The sequence below is a fragment of the Indicator indicator genome, chromosome 6 (assembly GCF_027791375.1).
Source record: "Indicator indicator isolate 239-I01 chromosome 6, UM_Iind_1.1, whole genome shotgun sequence".
NCBI classification, from domain to species: Eukaryota; Metazoa; Chordata; class Aves; order Piciformes; family Indicatoridae; genus Indicator; species Indicator indicator.
The window spans coordinates 9,062,254-9,080,635 of record NC_072015.1 but is presented as its reverse complement, the minus strand read 5'-3'; the positions used below and the strand labels follow the sequence as shown (position 1 = coordinate 9,080,635).

Here is an 18,382-nt window from a genome sequence, read left to right as displayed (position 1 = left end):
TGCACCTTTTCTTAGGTATATCTTCTCTCTCGCCTCTTCATGTACACATTTCATTCACTTCCAGAGTTAGCAACAAGAAACTTTTTATTGTTGTCACTAAACTAAGGAATATACTTTCCTGAGGAGGTATTCATCTCTTGGTTGATTTAGTATCCTTTAATCTTTTTTCCCTTGTCAGTGCATAAAAAAAATGTAATTTACAAAATATTTTGCATCTACTTCCATACACAGCTGCTCATTCATCACTGATGATTTTTAACATCCAGTGCTGCTCCTTCTGTGCAGACACTCCTTTGCTGAAGTTGTAATTCCCATCTTCATGCAAGAATTTATGTAATGTTTTATGTACTGTCTGGTCAAATCCACATTGACATAACACAACAATTACAACCTTAAAGGCTTACCCACCCAGGGTAACACTTCATAACACTGCTCCCAAAAGGTGGATTAGGCTAACTTGACACAGGATAGCCATATCAGAGCATGCATGTATGGTGTTATTCAGAATAACTATGCACTTCATTCCTACACCCATTCTGAAGCCAAGAACACAAATAAGTACAAGCATGCTCTTAAGTATAGGGGTATACTAGTAAAGTCAGCATATGCCCTCTTACTAAACCAAAATGTGAACATTACATAAAACTATCAGCAGCAACTTCTTCCTTTTAAGGAAGATTATTAAAAATATCCACATACTGATATTCTCCTGATTCAAGCAGTCCTATTTAATAAAAATAACCATCAACTGCTCCATGCCCTCAGCACAAACATTAATTCTTGAATTCACAAGTGCATGCTTAACTTACCACTCTTTGTTCCTGAGGATTTCACAGATGGCCTGCACTACAAAGTGGTTTTATTGCAAAAGGCTAAACAGAAGGAAAGTAATGCAACTGTTTCTTGGTTAGTTATCAGACTTTCATGCAAAACTTCAGTTTTGTACTCTTCCCCCGTCTGATCTTCACTGTCACCTCTTGATCTTTTCACTAGAAAACAAAATATTTTAAAAGCAGTTGAAACAGCATGTATTAACATGGTATTTTCTACATTTGCTTTAACTCTTGCCAGTCACACTGGGACCACCTTAACCTCCAGAAACCAAACACCTCCCTAATTGGATTACACACATCTGACCTACCGTTTATTCCACGCTTTTATTACTCTTTTTTGTACTGGCAAAAAGATAGGTATCAATAGATAAAATCGGCGGCGCCAACGCTGCTCACCCAAGCTTGGACGCCAATCCGCCCTACTGTACATGAATTTCTCACAAGAGCCGAGCTAGGGCCGAGGGAACCTTCCTGAGCGCGGCGGGCCGGCACTGTGACCGGAGCCCAGCCACCAAACCCAGGGCCGACCCGCACTGTGACGCATTTTCCTCTGCCACTCGGCACGACGGGAAAACCCTCGGCGCACGGCACCAACTACGCCCCGCCTGGCCGCGGCCCTCCACGGCGGCCACACCGCCGCTCAGGCCGCCCTTCCCCTTTATTGTACTACGTGATAATGGGGAAAAAAAAATCCGATTAAGTAAAATTTTGAAAAAAAATACATTTAAAAAACGGGAAGTGCCCGCGGGACGCTGAAGAAGGCCGCGGTGCTCTTCCGGCCGCGCCTGGGGCTGCTTCACCAACAGGGCCTCATCCCATCGGCCGCCGGGCCTCCCTGCCCCGCAGGCCCGCCGTGAGGCGGCGGCTCTGAAGCCCCAAGGGATAGGAGGGGTCGAGGGCCCCGCTCCCGTTTTGGAGTCGGTTTACGCTCCCTTTCGCCGCCACCAACCCCCATAACCCAGACTCGCTCACCGCAATCCCCCGTTCCTCCCCCTCCCCACCCCGCTCCCAGCACTAACGTCTCTCAGCTCCGCGTCGCCATAAGCAGCAACGCGAGCCCCGCTTCCGCCCTGAGAGGACCTCCAAGACGGGCTGCCCCACGCCGCGCCTGACCCGCGGACCCCAAACCCTCGCCACCCCCACAACGTTTCACCCTCCCCAGCCGTCGACAGAGACCGCAAGCTATCCTCAGAGCGAACACCGTCAGCCGCTAGCCGCGGTCCCAGCCCAGCTCGGCATACTTCAGCACAGCCGCAGGCAGTGCAGAAGACGGACGGTGGCCGAGGACGGCAGGGCCCCAAGCTGGCGCCGAGCGTGACGAGAGGGATGGAGCTGGTGGCGGGCTGCTACGAGCAGGTTCTTTTCGGGTTCGCGACGCGACCCGACGAGGTAACGGCAAGGGAGGGAAGAAGGAAGGCGCCCGGTGGCCATTAGCTGCGCCCGAACGGTCCCCCGCCAACACTCCTCCGACCCACGGTAGCTGCCCGACTACTCACCGACTCGTGTCTCCGCGGACACGGGACTGGGCGCCCGTGTGGGCTTTTAAAGGGCCGCGGGGGCGGGGCAGCGTCCCGCAGTCTCTGGCTCGGCCCCTCGCTGCCTGCACGAGGCGTGGGGGAGGCCCACGGACGCCCCGGGAGGCGGAAGGGCTGCCGGAGCTGAGGATCCTGCGATGTCCGAGAAGTGCGCGGCCGCGTGGGTGCAGCGGACTCTGGTGCCAGCGCGTTCCTCTTAGCCTTTCAGAGCGCAGAGCGGAGAACGGACAGTTACGCAAGGGAGGGATGCCACGGGGAGAAGGGAGCCGGTGCTAAGTGGAAGGCGTGTCTTCGGGCTGCAGGGGTGGGAAAAGAGATAATCTGCTTTCCTTGTCCATGAGGTTTACCTTTGTGCATGTACTTTTTCACGTACAGCCCCATCTAAACCCAACACTGATTACAAGAGTCAGTTTGCACACTTTAATCGTTCGGACTAATCTCCTAACAGGACATTAACTCAGTAAGATCCCATTATACTTGTAGCCAAGTGTAATTCCATTGTACACTTTTTCAGTTTTTTCTTAAAAAAAAAAAAAAGAAAAAAATACAGGATTTTGAAGTTGAAACTCACTATGGTAAGCTTCAGAAAGATCTGTTTGTTTTGTATTTCATCTACAGCCCTGGACAGTTGTGCCTGATTTTACACATCATGCCCACTCCGCCTCATTGTCAGCAGTAGCAGTGAATAACAGATACGTGGTCACTGGGAGCAGAGATGAGACAATCCAAATCTATGACATGAAAAAGAAGATAGAACATGGGGCATTGCTGCAGCACAATGGTAAGGGAGGTTTGCTTCCTAAAATATAATTGATAGAAAGTTATAGCTGAAAAGCTGGCCCTTGCCAGACCAAGAAAATTTTAGTTTTATTTGGTTTTAGTAAGTCTTTAATAGTGATGGTGCAGCAATACATGCAAGGTAAGCTTAAAAAACATTTACAAGCAAAGTGAGCATAAAAATCTAAAAATGATTTGGGGTATTAGCCCACAAGTATAGCTGCTTCTTCCAGTTATTTTTAATTTAAACTACTTTAAGAAGTTATGGCCCACAAATGGCCTTGGAGCCGTTTTAGTTCGACCACAACAGTTTATCTAAACCATGCCTACTCCCAGTGACCATCTTTGTGATATCCTTTTTGTGTCATAGACACAAAAAAGTATCATGTGTGAGAGTAGGCTGCTGCTGCCGGAAGAGGTAACTTGTTACCTTTCCCATTTTATGTGCCTGCTGAACTACAGTTGTGTAATACATTAGTTAGTGGCCATCCAAATAACCATGTTTGGGTCATTTGTAGCACAAATCTGATTGTCCTTTCCTCATGATAACCATGGAGCTAGATTGAATGTGGTACCTGCATTCAACTCGTATGATTAATCTGGTGCCTGCAAGAAGCAGCATGCATAGTGAATTCAACTGTGTCATAATCAGAGCTTTTAACATATGAGAATTCCTTAACACTAGTAGAAGCTCTGTGTCATCTGAGCTACAGTGTTTCAGTAATGGTCTTCAGGGAAAGCAGCCGGTGGCTGGAGTTCAGACCTGTATGGCTATAGAGAAAATGATAGAGCATATCTGTGATAGAACATAACAAGAAAGCTTGAGGGTTTTCTGAAGAATACTTAGGAAATTATTTGGATTTTTCCAAGGGTGTGGTAGTAGCTGACATGTTTTGATGCTAGAAGCTTCTCTTTTAATTTATACATTCTGTGTGTGACATCTGTTCAGAATGTATGACATCGTTGATAGCTCTGGTTTGTATTTCCAGGCACAATAACTTGTTTGGAGTTCTATGGTACTGCACATCTACTGAGTGGGGCTGAAGATGGATTGATTTGTATCTGGAATACAAAGAGATGGGAATGCCTGAAATCCATTAAGGCACATAAGTGAGATTTTTAAACCTGCATATTTGTGTACATTTTTGTTTATTTTCCTTGTAAAGAGTACATGTGGTTAATATATTTCTTTCTTATTATCAGGGGGCATGTGACATCTCTTTCTATTCATCCTTCTGGGAAATTAGCTTTGTCAGTAGGAACAGATAAAACACTAAGGTGAGTCAAAACTGATGAAGGAATGCTGAGAATCATAATTCAGCAACTCCTAATGAATTGTTATATGACACAGTTTCATGTTGAGTGTAGACCATGCTACACTGATAAAACTTAACCTGGACCTCAAGTGCTTCAAAGATCCATTAGTTTGTTTTTTTAAGTTCTAGGTACTAGCAATATTTTAAAGTCTTTTAAAAGTAGTCCTTGCTGTTGCTACCTTCTTGTTGTGCTCTGACTCTTTATATTCACTTTTCATATATAAATACATTTACATTTTGGAACACAATTTATTTAAACTTCTTGAACCTGTAAGCTTTTGTTTAGTATGAGAAAAGTAATTTACCACTTGAGGTGTGTACATCTTGCTGTACTTCAAATACATAAAGTGCTATTTTAGCAGCTTAAATTGTTATTGGGCTCCTTTGGGGCTCTGCATTGCAAACAGGTTTATAAAATAAATGTCACAAATCCAGTGTCGTAGTGTGCAAGCAATACATGAAGTCATCATTTTCTGTTGCATTAAGAAGGGAGTACAATGCATAGAGATGCTTAAAAGCTTCCTTTGGATGCCTTATGTTAGCAGACAGGACTTCAGCTTCACTGTGTTTTTTTTAACCAGGATGCACATTATCTATTGTTGTCTTTCAGAACTTGGAATCTTGTAGAAGGACGGTCAGCCTTTATCAAAAATCTGAAGCAAAGTGAGTTTATCAGTCTAAATCCACTTCAAAAAGTGGAATTAGATAATTTTGTTTTTTGTGTAAAGAAAAGTAGACTGAATTAGTCAACCAGTCATTTAACAGCTTTCACAGTGTCTTTTTTACACATGCAGCCAAGCATATGTAAGTTTATGTCCTTAATTTATCAAAAGGAAAACATAATGACACTAAAGTAATTTTTTTCCTTGAAATCTGATGCCACAACATTTAAATAAATGTCATTTGGTGTTTTTTTCTATACGTACTTCAGATAATTAGAAATAAATATTAAAGAGCATAGTTGTTTATTGTAGGTTATTTGGGTTTTTTAAATTTATTTTTCTCAAGTTTAGATAAAAACTGTCTAGCAGCTTCTAAAGATTCTTATGTTTATATTCTCATGCAATATAGAGTGCAAAAAACCTGTGTACGTGTGTTTAAAAATGTCTCAATATGTACAGATGCTCACATAATTAAATGGTCCCCTGGTGGAGAGAGGTATGTGACTGTGATAACAAATAAAGTGGATATCTACAAACTTGACACAGCTTCAATCATTGGCACTATCACAACAGAGAAGAGGATTTCTTCACTTAGATTTATTACGGTAAGTACAAAAAGGAAAGGGGCTGGGAAATTAACTGGTTTGAAACACATGAAAGGAATCAGACTGACATTTCTTTTTTCCCGTTCCAAGGATTCTATAATTGCCATAGCTGGAGATGATGAAATTTTAAGGTTCTACAGCTGTGACTCTCAAAAATGCCTGTGTGAATTTAAAGCTCATGAAAACAGGTATTATATATTTGTTTACTCTTTAAATATTTACGTCAAGGAGGAATACTCAGTAAAGTTCAGCATATTGTATTATTGGTTTGGTACAGAAAATGAATGTATTTATGCACTAAATTCCAGATTTAGGATAGACTTGTTTGCTTTTGGTATGAACACAAATACTGTGCTGTCCATGCTTGTTACAAAAAGCAAGGGTATAGAATTAGAAATTCTACGGTTCTAAATTTATGTGTGTTTGTGGAAATACACATATACACATACCCCCTTCTCTGTGTGTGATCTATGCATGTTAGAAATTGAGTATCGGTATTTTCCTGCAAGACCATCTAAAGTATGTTGAACCAGTCTTTACAGAATCTGACTCTTTAGAATGCTTAAATAAAACAAGCCAGTTGTAGTCGGTCCAGACAATAGGAGAGTAATCATATATTGTTATTGCATACCAAATATTTGTTCAAATGCTGGTTTTAATTAATCAAAACACAAAAGCATTAGCTAAAATGTCATTGATGTGGTTATTAGTCTGTGCTTAAAATCATTACACTGTTCTGAACTTTGTAGCAAGCCTAGCGAAGGCCAGCATTCCTGCTGTAAGACAGCACTCAAAACAGATTACCATTCAAGGTTCCTGCCTGTCATTTGTAGGGTTTCTGTCCATACTCATTTTTAGACTGTTGCCTATTCATCTTTGATTTCTGTCAGCTTCCCAGAGTGAACTGCCATGCTATGAAGTGACAAAGGATTGTGGTTTTTTTTACAGAATAAAAGATATCTATAGTTTTGAAAAAGCAGGAAAACACATCATTGTTACTGCATCCAGTGATGGTTACATTAAAATGTGGAATCTGGATCTCAATAAGGTTAGTCTGTTAAACTGCTTTTTACATTTATGGACAAATATCAGACAACCAAAATTGCAGATAGTTCTGTTACAAAGATGAATTTTAGATCACTGAGGAAATTTTATTTGAAATCTGGATGTCTTCACCTTCTTTCATGTTAGATACAGTAGAGTTGTATAAGTCTCTGCGCATATTTTTGTGCACTTTTGTGTATTTCTGTATCTTTGTAAGTTTGTGTTTTTTTTTTTAAACAAACTATAAAATCTAGTGATATTATGGAGATCCTTTATGTAATGTCTTGCTTCCCTTCAGATCTACCTAGTCAGACTTAACAACTAGTTGTACATGCTCTAAGGACTGCTGTGAATTTTTGTAGTGTTGATGCCTGTTGTTGCTCTTTTAAAAACACAAACTCCATGGTTTGTGGCAGAGGTAGTTGTTCATGTAGGGGTAAAAAGTTGTCCTGGGTACGTTTATTTCCTGTATTTTCAAACAGTTCTGAGCAGCACAGGTCAGCAAGTATTTAAAGTTTCCCAACTTTATTATCTGCTCTCTCTCTTTATTATTTGTCTTTAAAAATAAGAAGTTGATTTTTTTAACATGTAGTGCTTAGTAATAAAGGGTCTAAATCTTCAATAGCTCAAAAAAATATCTGTCAACACACTTTATATCTCACCTGAATTCACTGATTTTTAATTTCACCCTTTAGTTATTTTTATACTTTGAATTGCAGTAGTGAAAATCCCTCTTTTTCCCTGTGCAGGCAAAATTCTGTAAAACTTTGTACAATTCTGTAGGCTGCTTTGCCCAGCTCTGTGAGGTAGTTTAAAATGAGTTGATGCTGTTATACTGCATATGTTGTTGACACTTTATCCCCTGATATTTGCTCAAGTATTCTCAGAGCTGACTCGTACACCTGTAGTTAACCTGTTTGAAACACTTTCCGAAGAGATTATTTTTAATCAGCAGCATTGTATTTGTGAAGAAGAAAAGGAATCTGATGCAGTAACTTCAGATTAATAATCACTAACTTCTAGAGATGTCATTTAGTAGTGGACTTGGTAGTACTGGGTTAATGGTGGACTTGATGATCTTAAAGGTCTTTTCCAGTCTAAACAATTCTACGTTTCTGTAATTTTATTTTAATTCAAATTATTTTATCTGTACCAAGAAAAAAAATCCTTTTACTCTCCAGAATCTTCTGAAACCATTAACAGGTTGTTTGTTTGGGATTTTTCCTGTGAAAAAATGCCTTACCTTCATGTGCCTGAAACCCGCTCATCTTGCTTATCAAGATATGGTCTTAAAGCCATTGGGAGCTTTTTGTAAAGCCACCACTGGGGAATGGTGTGAGAAACTGGAATATAACAATATGACCGTTAACACACAGCCTCTAGTGTTAAACATTGTTAAGTTGTGAGTGGCAAGATACTCTGTCACTTCAAATACTTCAGTAAATGTAAAGATAAATGAAATAATGTTTAATCGATCTTCTCTGTTCTTTTCAGATTGAAGATGAGCCATCTTTACTGTGTGAAGTCAATACCAAAGCTAGGCTGACTTGTCTTGCAGTATGGCTTAACCAAGCTTCAGAAGTGAAAAAAAATTCTGATAGAGATGTAACATCATCATCTCAAGGTAATAGAACTGTGTGTATTTTTGGTTGACAATGTGGCTGTGAAGCAGAATATGCTAAGTGGGAGACTTTTACTATACACACTGACGAAAGTTTTGGTATCTTGAAATATTGGGGAGATGACTCTGGCAAGTGATAGAGATATCCTTACCAATCTGATAGCATCTCTCTCTGATGCCCTCTTGTCCTTCTGGAGGGCAAAAGCCTCTTTTCATTTTTGTTATATGAAAGTTTGCTTTCTCTTTACTAATGTACCAAGGAAGTTACTGTGAAGCTTTTGAGACAGGTAAGAAAAGAGCAAATTGTTTGATAAAACTGGACATCTTGCTTTCCTGTGAGCAAAATGAGATCTGAGGCCATTGCATTTGGGCAAACTTAGGAAGTCCGTCTCAGTATACATTTTTTGCTGTTGTTTTCCTGTATCATAATATATTTGCATACTAGACCTTCAGATGTTTTCATGTAACAGGTAAAACTACCATAAATGGTGCATTTCACTGCTAATAAAAAATCATTAATAACTCATTTTAAAAAATGAGATAAAAATAAAGCTCTGTCCCGTTTTTAGACTATAAAGGTGATGTAAATATCAGTATGAATAATTTCTTTTTTTTTTCAGCAAATGAAGATGAAATATCATTAATAGTTGGGAAAAACAAAGTTTCTTGGGTTGATAAAAGTGATAAAACAGCAAAAAGAAAAATAACTTCAGAGAAACAAAAATTGGAAGTTTCACTGCAAAAGAAGAAAAAGAAACTGAATAGCTCAGCATGAATGCAGCACCTTTCTCTCCTGAATAAAAAAGTAAATGCTGATGTTACAGTTTTTATAAGGATGTGAGCTTCTGGCAGGACATACTCCTGAACTGATTCCTTGTTTAAAAGTTATTAATGTTTTCACTCTTATAATCTGAATGAACATCCTGGGGAAATTGCCAATTGCATACACTTTTTAACTTCCTCTGAAAAATCCAGGTAAAGTGATAAAAACAGCTGCATCTGTCTCAGTTACATTTTTGTCTCACTTAAATGCCTATTAAAACGACATGCACTTTAGCATTTTAAGGTTGGAAAAGTTACTGTTCACTTGACTCAAAATACGATTTGCCTTTGTCATGCATTACTTTTCCTGCTGTAATGAGGAACATGTTAAAATTACTTAAAATATATTTATACATGCGCAACAAATCATACTTTCTAGTTCTTGATGCAAACTTACACATAGAATTTATAAGCAAAATGCTTGGTTTTTTTACTGTGTCCATACTTAAGGCGTTTAATTTTCTTAAAAGCCTTTGCACCCATGGTTCACATCCAGAATATGATATACGTTTTTAGGTGGAAGAGTTTGTATCTCTTCTTCTTTTCCATAGTATTTTTTCAAGTCCTTAATCTAAGCTGTATTGATAAAAAAAAAATTAGCATTTGAATTGTTTGTCATGCTGATAAAATGTCACCCATCTGTTCCGCACTTAAATAAAAAGCGAATTCCTGACCTTCTCAGTCAGTGGGAGCAAGATTTTATCCAAAGTGTTATTACAAATATATAGTGGGAAAAACAAAGTTCAGCTGGAGAGAGCAAGGTCAAATCGTTGTGCTAAATGTTCTCTTTATTTCTTTCGAAGTGAGGCATTTTAATGTTGTTTTCTGCACTACCAGAGTAGTCATTATTTCTCCTGGGTTTTTTTCAGTGTAATTCTGCTTTATTCTGATTCACTTTAATGCTTTATTCTTCCTTCTTTGTGTAGCAGGAGAAAGGGTAGAGAGAATGAGAAAATAAAATTGAGCCAAATCTGGAGACAGGAATGCAGGCTGTCTTAGGGATGTAAACCAGGATGTACCTCCAGATATATTGCTCTGTGTGCTTCACACTGAAACAAAGTGAGCATCATGAGTGCTGTTAGGAGACAGTTGATGTGGCAGTGACAGGATTAGAGGTGGGTATCTTATCTGAAACTGTTTACCTTATTTAGATAAATTATCACAACCCCTTGTCTGAATATTCCCTACAGGTGATTTATATGAGCTCAGTTAAACTCAACATTAAAGGGATTTCAGTTCTACTTTAGCTTGAACTTAACTTTAACCTTAATAATACTCTGACTGCGTGTGCCAAACACAGACAAGTATACAGGACTTAGATGTTTGCAGACTTGGTTTCTAATTGGTAACAAGGTCCCTATGGTAAATAGAGGTCTTACAAATTATGAGCTTAAATAACAATGAAAACAGTGTTTTCACTTGTAAAGTGTTATGTCTGTTCTATACTACTTCTTCACAAAATGGCTTCCATTACTAAAACACTTTTTATTTGAATGTTTGAATCTATGAGCTCATGGACATGACAATTACAGAAGCAAGGTCTCTGAAGCACCAGGAAAAAATCTAATTTGCATGGAATTTTAAGAGTTAAAAAGCAAAAATTGCACAGAATGTTGGTTTTAAGGTTTAGACTTAGAATGAAATATTACACAATATGCAGTAACAAAGAATTATGCATCTCAAGTGTAGGTATCTTAAATATAGTAACAAAGTATTGCATATTTCATGACACTTAGAACAATTTGTGAACTGGAGACAGAGAAGACAAGTCCCAACCACTTTTAAGGTGAGATACTGAAAACAGTCCTGAGAGGAGAAATCCTATTTTCTATACCTTGAGTGAATGCTCAGCTACTACCCAGTACCTGGCAATTTTTTGTTCATGTTTCCTTATGGACAGCCTCCTTTACAGAGAGCACAATTTCCATTTTAGTTTCCAGGGAGCTGCTTAAATGATATCAGGGAGGCAGCACAGCAGAGAGGGAGATGTCAGCAGTGAGAAAGATCTTCCTGTGTCAGAAAAAGTCAGCATGCATGATGCTAGTACAGCTGAGGGAGCCATGGCTGCTAGAAACAGCCTAGTGAGCAGCATCTCAGCCAAAACCCAGGTGAGTTCAGCAGCTCTGGCATCTGTAGGCTTATTCCAGTTTTCCTGCTTCCCCTGTTAGGGAAAATCCAGTGCTTCAAGAGAAAATCCAGTGCCACATTACAAAACAGGCTGGTGAAACTTGAACCTTATACCTATTATACAGCTTGGACAGAAAAGAGAGCCCCCATCCATTGTGGTTTAGGTCCATGTTGGTTCTAACACTTTGCCTGGAGACAGGAGATCTCCGTTTAAATCACTTAAGACAACAAGGGAATGAAGCTGGTCTCCACTTCCTGACTATTAGTCTAATTCATAAAGATGGGAACATTTGAAATGCAGCTAGAGGAAGTTCCACTTTGCAGAAAGCACAAGTCTCTGATGGTTTGTGCCTTCCATTACAAAGAGAAACTGCAGCTCCTCAGCTCTGGGACCTGCCTGCAGGAGTGCTTTTTCATTCTATATGTTTAAATGTCAACGGGAGACAAGTGCATAAGCCAACAGAGTAAGTCATGCAGCACCATTTACATGAGGAAACCCAGTTTCAGCACTTGAAACGAGTTTATGGACACAGAGTTGCAAATCGTTTTATTTAGGTTCTGAAAAAATGGGTGATAAATAACAAATCCAGCCCCTGTGAGCTCAAACAGCAGCAGTTTATATATAACTGAACAAAGAAATTACACAATTGGTTATATGATTTTACATCACATAAATCTTTGTATACATGCTCCATCGATTACCTAATTCAGCGTATAATCACCTAATTAATTATACTAAGGTGGTCCTACATTTACATGTAAAAAAAAATTCTCTTCCTAGAGGTGTGGGGTTACGTAGGAGATAGTATTAAGATCCCTATAGGTTGTGTAGGAGATGCTTCAATGTTTTGATCTTTGTCCAAATCGGTCTTTAGTTATGTAAAGAAGCCACAACAAGGCATTAGCTACAAAGGCTGACAGAACTCTACTGTCTTTAGATGCTGCTCTTAGTTACTGTGTCTTTTTTCTGATTATTTTAACCTTTGTCCTTTAGTCTTATGGGCATTCCATTCCTGTTATCCTGCTTTCAGGCTTTCTTACAGGCTTATTCAGCCTCAAAATTTTTAACTCCTGACATCAATGCCACACCAAAACCCAAATTCTCAGCTGCACCACATACCCCCACTTTTGGAACGGATTGGGTGCACACAAAAGCAGTTATGAGGGAGCTCTACCTCTCAATGGGCAACCACACTGTACTCTCTCATCTGTAGGCAGGGGGACTTGCTCTGCACATCGGTTCCCTCCCGCCAACACCGGGAGAGTTGCCCATAGCTCTGTAGGTACATGAGGAGACACCAACGCGTCTCCGCTGGAATGCCGTACGCACCCTGCCCTACCCGATCGCTTTTTCAGTTTGGTTTGGGTTTTCTCTCTTAGTACAACCGGAAAAAGGAAGCTTTCGGCGGTGCGTTGCTTCTTTGCCTCCCCTTCCGCAGCTTGCTCCGCCCCGGTCGCTGTGCAGTGGAACTGCCGGACAGGTGAGAGCTGGGTCCTAGAAAAGCGGCTTTCGTCTTCTGGGCTCGGTTCAGGGCTTAAGCTTTAGGCAAGCCTTTCTCGTGGGAAAGCCCTTCTGAGCAAAATGCTATTGCTTTTTTTTTTTCTCCCTAAAAAATTAAGAGCTACAGAACCTCACCCCAGTTTGTCTTCTAGTTTTGAGCATGGCAGTGGACTGGCTCGGCTTTGGCTACGCTGCCTTGGTGGCATCAGGAGGGATCATTGGCTACGCAAAAGCAGGTACAGTGCGAGAAGATGCTTGCATCTTCCTTCGCCCCCCTCCACCCCTCACCCTGTACCGCCACCTCAGTAACTTTGTGTGAGCTGGGCAGCTTTTTACCAACACCTCGTATCTCAAAGTTCACGCATATACGAAGTTTATCAGTTTGTGCCATGTGCTGATAACTTGGTTCTGTTGGGGTGTGGTTCTTTTTGGATTGAGTTGGTGCTTTGGTATGATAAGACCACAATTGCTTTCTGGTGGATGCTGGTACCCTGCTTCTCTGTTGTGCTGTTGGGTTAACCGAGATAAGGTCACTTGAGAAAGGCTTTTCCCCTACTATTTTAAATACATGCATTCTGTAAATGTTGTGTATCTTAAAATGACATAATTCACATGTTTGGTTTGGTTTGGTTTTTCTCAGAGATTTATTTTTATTTTAATGTTTGATAGCAACAGTTCTGCAAGCTGCAGAGAGTTTTCAGAAGGATCCTTGCTTCCAAGTAAAGCCTAACAATGCAAATCAGCCCTTAAACTTATTCCTTTTCTGAGCCTTGCATCATGAGCTACTGCATCCTCTGACCTACTGCTTTCCTTTCCTGACCTTCCTCTGAGTTTGTCCTCCTTCAGACAGAGTTGTGGGTTCATCCCTGCTGCAATATTCTCTCTTTTCAGTTGTGAAAATCCCTAAGCCATCTTAGAGTTTGTGATAATGAAGGTGCATTGCTGAAGTCAGTAAGACTTGCCAGTGCATTTGACTACATAGATGCTAATGCCTGTTTCGGTCTGTTTTCTATTGGCTTGATTTATCCTTTGAGCTGTAAGAGGAGTTTAGCACAGGAGGGAAAAGTCCTGTGAGGAGCAGCTGAGGGAACTGGGGCTGTATAGCGTACAAAAAAAGGAAGCTGAGGGGAGACCTTATTGGTCTCTACAGCTGCATGAAAGGAGATTGTAGAAAGGTAGGCACTGGTCTCTTCTCACAAGAGAAGGAAATAGCCTCAAGCTGTGCCAGGGGAGGTACAGACGGGACATCAGGAAAAAATTTTTCACTGAAAGGGCTGTCTGGCACTGGAATGGGTTGCCCAGGGAGATGGTTGAATCACTATCCCTGGACATGTTTAAAAGCCATGTGGATCTGGTTGGGGACATGGTGTAGTGACAGACTTGATGGAGTGGGCAAAATGGCTGGACTTGATGATCTTGGAGGTCCTTTCTGGCCTGGATAATTCTATGACTCTATGACAATGCTGAGAACTTATGTAATGAATTGCATCTATATCTTTGTGAGGCCATTATGAAATGGTAGGTGTCTTCCTTACCCTCTGCTCCCAGATGGGACATGCTCATGCTTGAGGCAAGGGAATCAGGTTTTTTAAGGGGGGAAACAGGAACTTTTATGGTAACTTGCAGGGAAGAAAAGAAAAATAGCTATCATATCCCTACTAATAACTTGGAGAAAGCAAAAGAAAATGGAATTTTAATCCACAGGGCTAAGATGGTGTCTTCTTCTACACGCAGGTCTGTTTACCCACAGACATGGTGGTCAGCAGTAGGTGCCCTGGGAAGAATATGAAAACAAGGCAAGAAAAGTGTGAGTGTGAGTTTATAATAAATGCATTATCTTTTATTCAGGTAGTGTCCCATCACTAGCTGCTGGCCTTGTCTTTGGGAGCTTGGCTGGACTGGGTGCCTATCAGCTCTCACAGAATCCAAACAATGTGTGGATTTCTCTGAGTAAGTAACTTAAAATATTACTTAGAAGGGATTATGTTTAGCCTGAAAAAATTGCATACTTAAAATGAGTGCCTAGAAGTCTTTGCAGAAGAGTTAAACTGATGGTGTTGTATATCCAGTTTCAATCCAATCTTTGCATTTGTGTTTTAGTGAAAAATCTCCTTTAGTGGCCAAATACCAGTGTTCTCCCTGGAATGTGAACTGTTAGCATTACTTAATTACTTTCTTTAAATAATATATTAATAATGCATCGCAACAACTGCTTGTCTTGGTGTGTCTTGATCAGTGATTCTTAATACATTCCTTCATCCCTTTTGCAAGTATTGTGTGTTTTGGGTGATACTTCAACCTTACATTTTCATTCCTTTCATACAACAGGACAGGAGAATACACATTACTTACCATAAGAGTTTGTCTTATGAACACAAAAAAACCTGCAGATCGTGAAGGAAATGAGTGCTAGGATAAAGTGAAACTTAACTGATTTAACAAAAAATAATCAAACCAAGGACCATTATTTCACATCCTTCAGCAAAATCAGATTCAAATAAGTGTTTTGGTTTTAACAACTTGTGTGTAATGTGGTGTGGATCTCCAAAATCCAATTTTTGTGTTTCTGAGTTGTGATCAAGTTAGGATGGTTATCACCTATCACTTTAACCTGTGCCTGTCTAAAGCTCACATCAGTTGCAAAATAGTATGATTTTAATTTTTCAGATTTACTAATAAACTGGGGTATTTCACAACTGAATTGGGCTGAGAAGAAATTAAAGGCACAGCCTTGAAACTATCACAGATGTAGATAATTCCTTTGGTTCAACTGAACCTTAAAAGAGTGCTTAAAGAGCTATAGCATTTTTTCCACTGAAGCAGTGACACAGCATCTGGCTCTTTGATAAATGAAAGTCAGAAGTGAAAAGGAAAGGCTCAGCATTTCTTTCCACTTCATCACTGTCTACAGGGTACCCCAGTTCCACATGTACTGTGTATTCAAGTCTGAATAACTGGAATAAAGTGCAAATACAGCAAGCTTAACAAGACAGAGACAAAGTATTTTCCCAAATACAAGAAACAGATAAATTTCAGTAATTCAGAAACTTAAGAGTCTTATCCTTTTCATGCACTGAAGTTTTTGGAGGTGTGTTCTGCTTTCTTAGATAAAACTCCTGTCCTGTTTTGAGTCAGAACAGAGCTAATTCTGTTAAGCAATTTTCTTTCCAGCTCAGTCTTTCTAAATAACTGCACTTTCTGCAGTTGATGGCATGTTTTTTCACATTTCCCTTTGAAATCTTTTGCAAATATAAATTAGTTAATTCTTAGAACATTAGTACAAGCTAGACATGAAAATGCTCTTTTCCTTTTATGAGAAGTCAGGGAATTATGTGCGTAGGTTTAGTCATCTGCCTGCACACAGAGATACTCTATCTCTGCATGAGTTCCAGAACAGTGCAGCAGAGATTATTTCCAGTCTCCCAAGAACCACGTTTTGACAAAGAAATTTGAGGAGTGTGTGCAGAAGCATTTGGAGTGCACTGTCTGCTAGAATTTGATTTAGAGTATTCGCACTGCACATACTGAGGTATTCCAGGATTTACACAATTAACTGATTCTCTTTGTCTATTACATCAAATAACCCTGTTTCACCTTTTACGTGATGCTACTACTTCTCTGTTGTGTTAGTTTTGAATCACAGAGTCATAGCATCTCTCTTGGACATGTGCATCTCTGCTAACTGGATTTTATAATCTCTCATTGAAGTTACATCTGGAACACTGACTGCCATCATGGGAACAAGATTTTACAACTCTGGAAAATTCATGCCTGCAGGGCTAATTGCTGGTGTCAGGTACAACACAATATACTTGGTTTTTTTACCTCCTATGTGTGATTTCTTATTTGCTTAATTAAACCAAGAGGGAGTGAATATTTCTGTATATCTGTTTTGTTTTCATGCACTAGTTACATGGGAAGTAGTTGCAAATTATTTGGCAAGTTCTTATTATTGTTTAATTCTGTCTTTTTCCCCCCCTATATAGTTTGCTAATGGTTGGGAAGTTAGCGCTGAAGATGCTGGAAAAGCCCCACGATAAGTAATTTTGCAGCTTAATATCTAGATGAGGAAACCTGATAGCAAAGTTGCATGAATGCGGAAGCAAGAACGTGGAAGAAGTTTCTTATCAAGACAATTTTTTTCTTTATATAAAGGAGAGTAAAATAATGGGATAGTTGACATACAGGGTGCCATTTGGTAGAGGTATTATCATGCAGTGAGAAATTGGTCCTGGGTTTGATGTTTTTTTCCAGACACACTTCAGTATAAGAAAATAAAACCAAGTAATGTGCAGTGCAATTGCTCCTCACCTACCGACCAAGGCCCAGCCTGTTCTTGGATACAGATTCCAGAAGAGAAAACCCCAAAATCACAATCGTGGAAGAAAGTGAGCTCCATCTTCCTGGCTAACCTTCATTCTTATGTTGAACCTCACTGTTGTTCTTCCCCAATTCAGGCCACCACGAATGAAGGCACAAACCCCCCTGCTGAACAGCAACGAGATTCCAGAAATCTCTGCAGAGAGCAGAAAATTTCAGAAGTCCTTTATTGCTGCATTGTAGAATTCCTAGCATTACAGAGTTTTGGAGTCCTACTTAGAGAAGATGTCCTGGAAACCCTTAACAGACAAAGTAGCTAACAAAAGTCCCGAGCATATCCCTAGCAACATCCTTTTTATACCCAAGCCCTAGCTGAATCCCTAACCAAACTCCCTAGAGAAGCCCTAACCTCCCCAGTCTGCCATACAGCTCGCAGTGGCTGTTTTTCATACACTGTTACCAATCACCTAACCAGTAAAATTCAACCGCATATGTAAGCTAAAATATTTTCCCAATAAGAGGTGCCAGCATGTCAGGGAGGTGGCTTTTGCAGTGTGTTCCAGTCAAAGGGTGCCAACATGAGGATGTTGTTCTTGGCACACATGGAATGTTAATGTTTTGCTCTATGCAGCATGCTGAGTAATTGGTCAGCTAAGAAATCTTGCACTCTGCACCTGTCCAGCTGCTGCCCTCTGCAGAGGGGCTGCAGCACCTGACATTGTCCAATCCAGAATACTCTATTGGCCAGTTTGGATCCGTTGCTCTCAACATGTTCCCTCACAGCTTCTCATGCACCTGCACACATGGGAAATTGGGATGGCCTTGATTTCTTACCAACAATTAAAAACATATTATCAGCATTCTTCTCATATCAAATCCCATACTGAATCCAAACCACAGCACTATTCTTGCTACTAAGAAGGAAACATTGCTCTACCCCAACAGAAACCAAGACAACCTGCAATTAAGAAAGTATCCACAAAGAGGTACCAGGAGTAATCAGCTCGATATCAAATACAAAAATCAGTGTATACTACACAATTCATACTGAGTATTACAGCATGCTTTACCTCTTGCCCTCCAAGTTCATATACCATGTCTGTATAACACCACACCTCTTTTTATTGTGAAATTATGATAAAATGTTGTTTTTCTACAAGTAAAATATGTCACAAACCTTAATTTGGCATGTTTTTTACATCCTTCCTGTGTAGGGGGG

The 18,382-nt window shown here is 40.1% G+C and overlaps 2 protein-coding genes across 9 annotated transcripts in view; one reads left to right on the top strand and one right to left on the bottom strand.

The window, feature by feature from the left end:
• The window catches only part of LOC128967556 (tRNA selenocysteine 1-associated protein 1-like), a 12,927-nt gene extending 10,559 nt beyond the window's left edge, over nucleotides 1-2,368 (bottom strand). The window contains exons 1-2 of one of the 4 annotated variants that reach the window (XM_054381717.1): nucleotides 2,330-2,368; nucleotides 810-989 (exon numbers count right to left, since the gene is read on the bottom strand). The gene's annotated coding sequence lies outside the window, so the exon portion shown is untranslated. Of the gene's footprint in view, nucleotides 1-809; nucleotides 990-1,141; nucleotides 1,338-1,555; nucleotides 1,579-1,852; nucleotides 1,886-2,329 lie in introns of those variants that run through there. The other 3 variants (XM_054381718.1, XM_054381719.1, XM_054381716.1) reach the window with 3 other exon arrangements.
• PAK1IP1 (PAK1 interacting protein 1) lies at nucleotides 2,160-18,382 on the top strand. Of its 5 annotated transcripts, none has more exons than XM_054381708.1 (13): nucleotides 2,160-2,222; nucleotides 2,987-3,149; nucleotides 4,135-4,255; nucleotides 4,349-4,423; nucleotides 5,072-5,124; nucleotides 5,583-5,728; nucleotides 5,819-5,916; nucleotides 6,677-6,776; nucleotides 8,267-8,396; nucleotides 12,996-13,079; nucleotides 14,692-14,793; nucleotides 16,552-16,639; nucleotides 17,301-18,382. In XM_054381708.1, exons 1-13 carry the CDS (start codon nucleotides 2,160-2,162, stop codon nucleotides 17,404-17,406), a joined length of 1,329 nt encoding a protein of 442 aa, XP_054237683.1. In that variant the 3' UTR covers nucleotides 17,407-18,382. The 5 variants fall into 5 exon arrangements, with proteins under 5 accessions (XP_054237683.1, XP_054237685.1, XP_054237684.1 ...); XM_054381710.1 differs by having other exon boundaries at nucleotides 17,098-17,338; XM_054381709.1 differs by having other exon boundaries at nucleotides 16,830-17,338.

Coding starts and splice junctions, on each gene's coding strand:
- PAK1IP1 (XM_054381708.1), top strand. CDS start 2,160: ATGGAGCTGGTGGCGGGCTGCTACGAGCAGGTTCTTTTCGGGTTCGCG. Junction 6,777..8,266: donor GGAATCTGGATCTCAATAAG/GTTAGTCTGTTA, acceptor TGTTCTTTTCAG/ATTGAAGATGAGCCATCTTT. Junction 16,640..17,300: donor GGGCTAATTGCTGGTGTCAG/GTACAACACAAT, acceptor TCCCCAATTCAG/GCCACCACGAATGAAGGCAC.